The 3887-nt window shown below is 43.7% G+C and overlaps 1 protein-coding gene across 7 annotated transcripts in view; it reads left to right on the forward strand.

The window, feature by feature from the left end:
• Positions 1-3887, forward strand: part of PTPRJ (protein tyrosine phosphatase, receptor type J) — an 89578-nt gene that overhangs the window by 29937 nt on the left and 55754 nt on the right. For all 7 annotated transcript variants that reach the window (XM_019519700.1, XM_019519703.1, XM_019519699.1 and 4 more), the window contains 2 exons: positions 152-418; positions 1874-2155. In XM_019519700.1, coding sequence (XP_019375245.1) covers positions 152-418; positions 1874-2155 — 549 coding nt within the window. The remainder of the gene's footprint in view (positions 1-151; positions 419-1873; positions 2156-3887) is intronic.

Below are 3887 nucleotides of genomic sequence, written 5' to 3' on the forward strand. Positions count from 1 at the left end.
ATATGTACATAGGCAGTGTCTCAGATGTCTGCCAAAGAGACATCAGCAATAATGGTGAAGAGAGTTTTGCTGGATGCAGGACCTCTGGCTTATGCTAAATTCAACTGATGTGTGTATGTGTGCTTTTTTTTTTTTTTTTTTCCTTAAACAGAGCCCAGTCCAGTTTTTGGCATCCAAGCTATAGATATCAGCACAGATTATGTGAATTTAACGTGGAAGAACAACGATTCAGCTGCTGATAATTATATCTATGTGATAGAGTTTTTCAAACATGGAACTTTCATTAATGAAACATTCCCAAAGAGAGAAGCTGTTATTAGAGGCTTAGAACCTGGTACATCTTACAACTTCACAGTATACCCGCTAGCATTGGATAAAAAGACACGCGGTTACTCAGATTCTACAAGTGTCTGTACAAGTATGTCATAAAAATTTATGCACATACCTTTTCTTCCTTGTCCTTTTTTTGCTCCTTCCCTGTACACCTATTTGTTTACGTGCTGTATATTTTCATCTTGCCTTTACATTTCTGGTATAATAGTTTGTCTTTGAAAACCTGTGAGGTCATTGGATTGACATATGAGAAACTGGCTCATTTTCCACTAAGCCTTCATTTCACATCTGCAGTTTGTGATGTGAACCCTCTCTTCTGCCTGCTCTGCAAACAGCACATTTCCTCTTAGTCTGTGCCCCCCACCCCCCAAATTTCCAGAACAGCCACTGTTTTCCCTCTGCCTTTGGTCGCTGTAAGAGGTGCAAATCATGGCCCAAGTCTGACATTCAAAATAAACCTGAGAAGAGAGATGGGGAAATAATGGCTTATTTCTTTCTTTAAATGCAGCATAAAGTGCTCAATTTTGTTTAACTACTATTTAGTGCAGCGTGGGTATCCTGAAGGGACTATGTTGAAAGCTGTTAGGCACCTAAAGATGTAGCTCAGGGATGCAAAACTCATCTGGGGGCAAGATGAGGGGCTTGGGCCTGTTCTGTGAACCAGATTGGGCCCACAGTCCTGCCTCAAGTGTTAGAACTAGCCGACAGGCCAGGCCAGAACAGGTGCCTCATGCAGCACGCATCTTGGACTGATGCCATGTGCTGCTTGCACTGAGCACCCCTTGTGCAGCATGCACTGGGCCCAGCCCATCTGCGGCATGTGTTGCATGTGGCGTCTGCACCGAATTGACCTTGTGAGTTGGCTTCAGCATATGGGGCCAGTCTGTGGGCCTGATTAAGACTGGCCTTGGATCCAGCATGCGGGACTGGTCCAGCACAGGTGCTGCATGCAGCATGTGCCCCCGACAGCGTGTAATGGTTCCAGCTCCTGCACCATGTGCAGCCTGTGCCAGACAGTTTCCGTGTGCTGTATACAGTGCATGAGGCCTGGGCCAGTGTGTGCTGCATGTGGTATGCCAGTCTGACACCCCACAGGCAGCTCTGCAGGTCAGATGATAGGGCTCTGTGAATCATCTTTGACACCCCTGATGTAGCTGAATGCCAAATAGGATTTTCACATGTACTATTGAAAGTCCTGTTAGGTGTCTATCTCCATCTTTATTAAGTTATACACACACAGACAAGTCCCTTTGTCATCTAGAGAGTGCTGAAGTGCAAAGACATTGTTCTAGTCCCTACAGTTGGCGAACTTGGCCAATTGTTATGGAAATTCCTTTGCCAGTTTTATACCAACAAGAAAGTCCCCCCAGCCCAAAAACCTATTTTCAAAGTATTTTATATTGTGTAGACTCTGCAAAGCTGCTAAAAGGAGAGCTGAGGATATGTGATGTTTCACAGACATTTTAAGAAGAGCTTCTGTCCCAATGATGTAAGTAGATTGCAGATAACCATACTGCTCCATCTTCTCCCTTTTTTGCAGATCCTGCACCACCGCGTGACTTTCAGTGTGAACAAGTGATTAAAAAGCCTGAATTAAAACTAAATTGGCTATGTCCTCTTGGCAATAATTCTGGCTTCCACATAAAGCTATCTAATGGCACATTGACCAATGAAAGTTCGGCTTCATCTTGTAAATCAGGACATGTAAATACAAGTATACAAAACTTAAATTATTATACCACATACTATATTAATATTACAACCCATTCATGTGGGAAATACAGCCTTCCAAAGCAAAGAACATGTGCTACAAGTATTACTGGTGAGTATGAAAGTTTGAGGTGGGGGTTGGGAGGAAGTATATGGGCCACAAAAAAAAAGAAGAGTTAAAGATTTATAAAATCATGGAATCATAGAAAAGTAGAGTTGGAAGGGACCTTTGGAGGACATCTAGTCCAACCCCTGTCAGCCAGAGATCCCAATCCAAGCCATCCTATACAAATCCATTGTCTGACTGATTAGTAAAAGTACACAATCAACCCTGATGCAACCACAAGAAATAATACCTTATCTTGCCACAGGTAAGGTCAGGAGACAATGGTAGCCAGTATCCAATGGTAGCCTGCTACAAGGGTATTGAAATACAGTCAAGATCCAAGGAAGAGGACTACGCTTCTTCCCGCCCACCCCGCCTCCCAACAGAAAGGAAAAAATCCCCACAGTCTGTACCAGTCTGAGACCACATCTGGAGTATTGTGTCTAGTCTTGGGCCCCCGACTACAGAAATGATGTAGACAAATTGAAGAGAGCTCAGTGGAAGGCAATGAAAATAGGGGCTGGTACACATGACTTCTGAGGAGAGGCTGAGGGAACTGGTCTTATTTAGTCTGGAGAAGGGAAGACTGAGAGGGATTTAATAGCAGCCTTCTACTACCTGGAGGGTGGGTTAAAAGAGGATGCAGCTAGACTGTTCTCCATGGGAGTAAGTGACAGAACAAGAAGCAATGGTCTCGAACATCAGCAAGGGAAGTTTAGGTTAGATATTAGGAGAAACTGTATCACTAGGAGGGTAGTAAAACACTGGAACGGATTACTCAGAGAGGCTATGGAATCTTCATCCTTGGAGATTTTTAAGACCTGGATGGATAAAGCCTTGGCTGGGATGATCTAGTTGGGGGTGGTCCCATTTTGAGCAGGGGGTTGGACCAGATGACCTCCTGAGGTCCCTTCTGACCCAAATTTTTTAAATATTTTGTGACTGTGAGGTAGAATTGTTTCCTGGCTCCAAATATTGCAGTCATATTTGGGGTCTGACCTTGAGTGGAGGGGCAAGACCCTCTAGCCAGGAACCTCTGGGTTTAAGTCTCAGCAAACGCATTGTCACATCCCAGTCAAAATCCCCAGCTGTGGCTGCTACCAACACCTAATATTTCTGAGGAAGGTGAAAAAAGCCTCTGACATGTAGCAACAGAAGGGGAAAATATTTCTTTCCAGCCTCATGTGGCAGCCAACAAATCCGAGAAGCATGGGAAATCCCTAAAAGAGAGGATAGGCACAATGAAGAACTTGCAGTGTTATACAGTGAATCTGAAAATTCAAGTTATGGGTAAAATGCTTTATTTCTCTAAAATCCCATGTGAGCCACAAATGAAAAGTGTATAGAGCCAGTGTATATATGAAGTGTATAGAACAGGAGCAGGCAATTATTTCAGGCAGAGGGCTGCTTACCGAGTTTTGGCAATCTGTTGAGGGCTGTATGAGTAGCCCTGCCCCCTGGCTGCTATCTTGGGACCAGAAGTCCCATGCCCTAACATCTGACCTTTGCCACCAGAAGTCCCTCCCCTTGCTCCTGGAACTACTCCTTAGGGGAGAAGAACCCAAAATATATACTAAAAATCAAACACCCATAATAATATATCTTCATTTAATTAAAAAAAAATTGTCCTGATTTGTGTGCATTTGTGCTGTATATGTAGAAGTGATTGCATAATAGCTCAAAATGCAGTCTTACTTGTATTTAGTGTTGGATGTGCAGAGTTGGTGGGGGAAGTATG

The sequence above is a fragment of the Gavialis gangeticus genome, unplaced genomic scaffold, assembly GCF_001723915.1.
Source record: "Gavialis gangeticus isolate Ggan-Ray unplaced genomic scaffold, GavGan_comp1, whole genome shotgun sequence".
NCBI lineage: Eukaryota > Metazoa > Chordata > Crocodylia > Gavialidae > Gavialis > Gavialis gangeticus.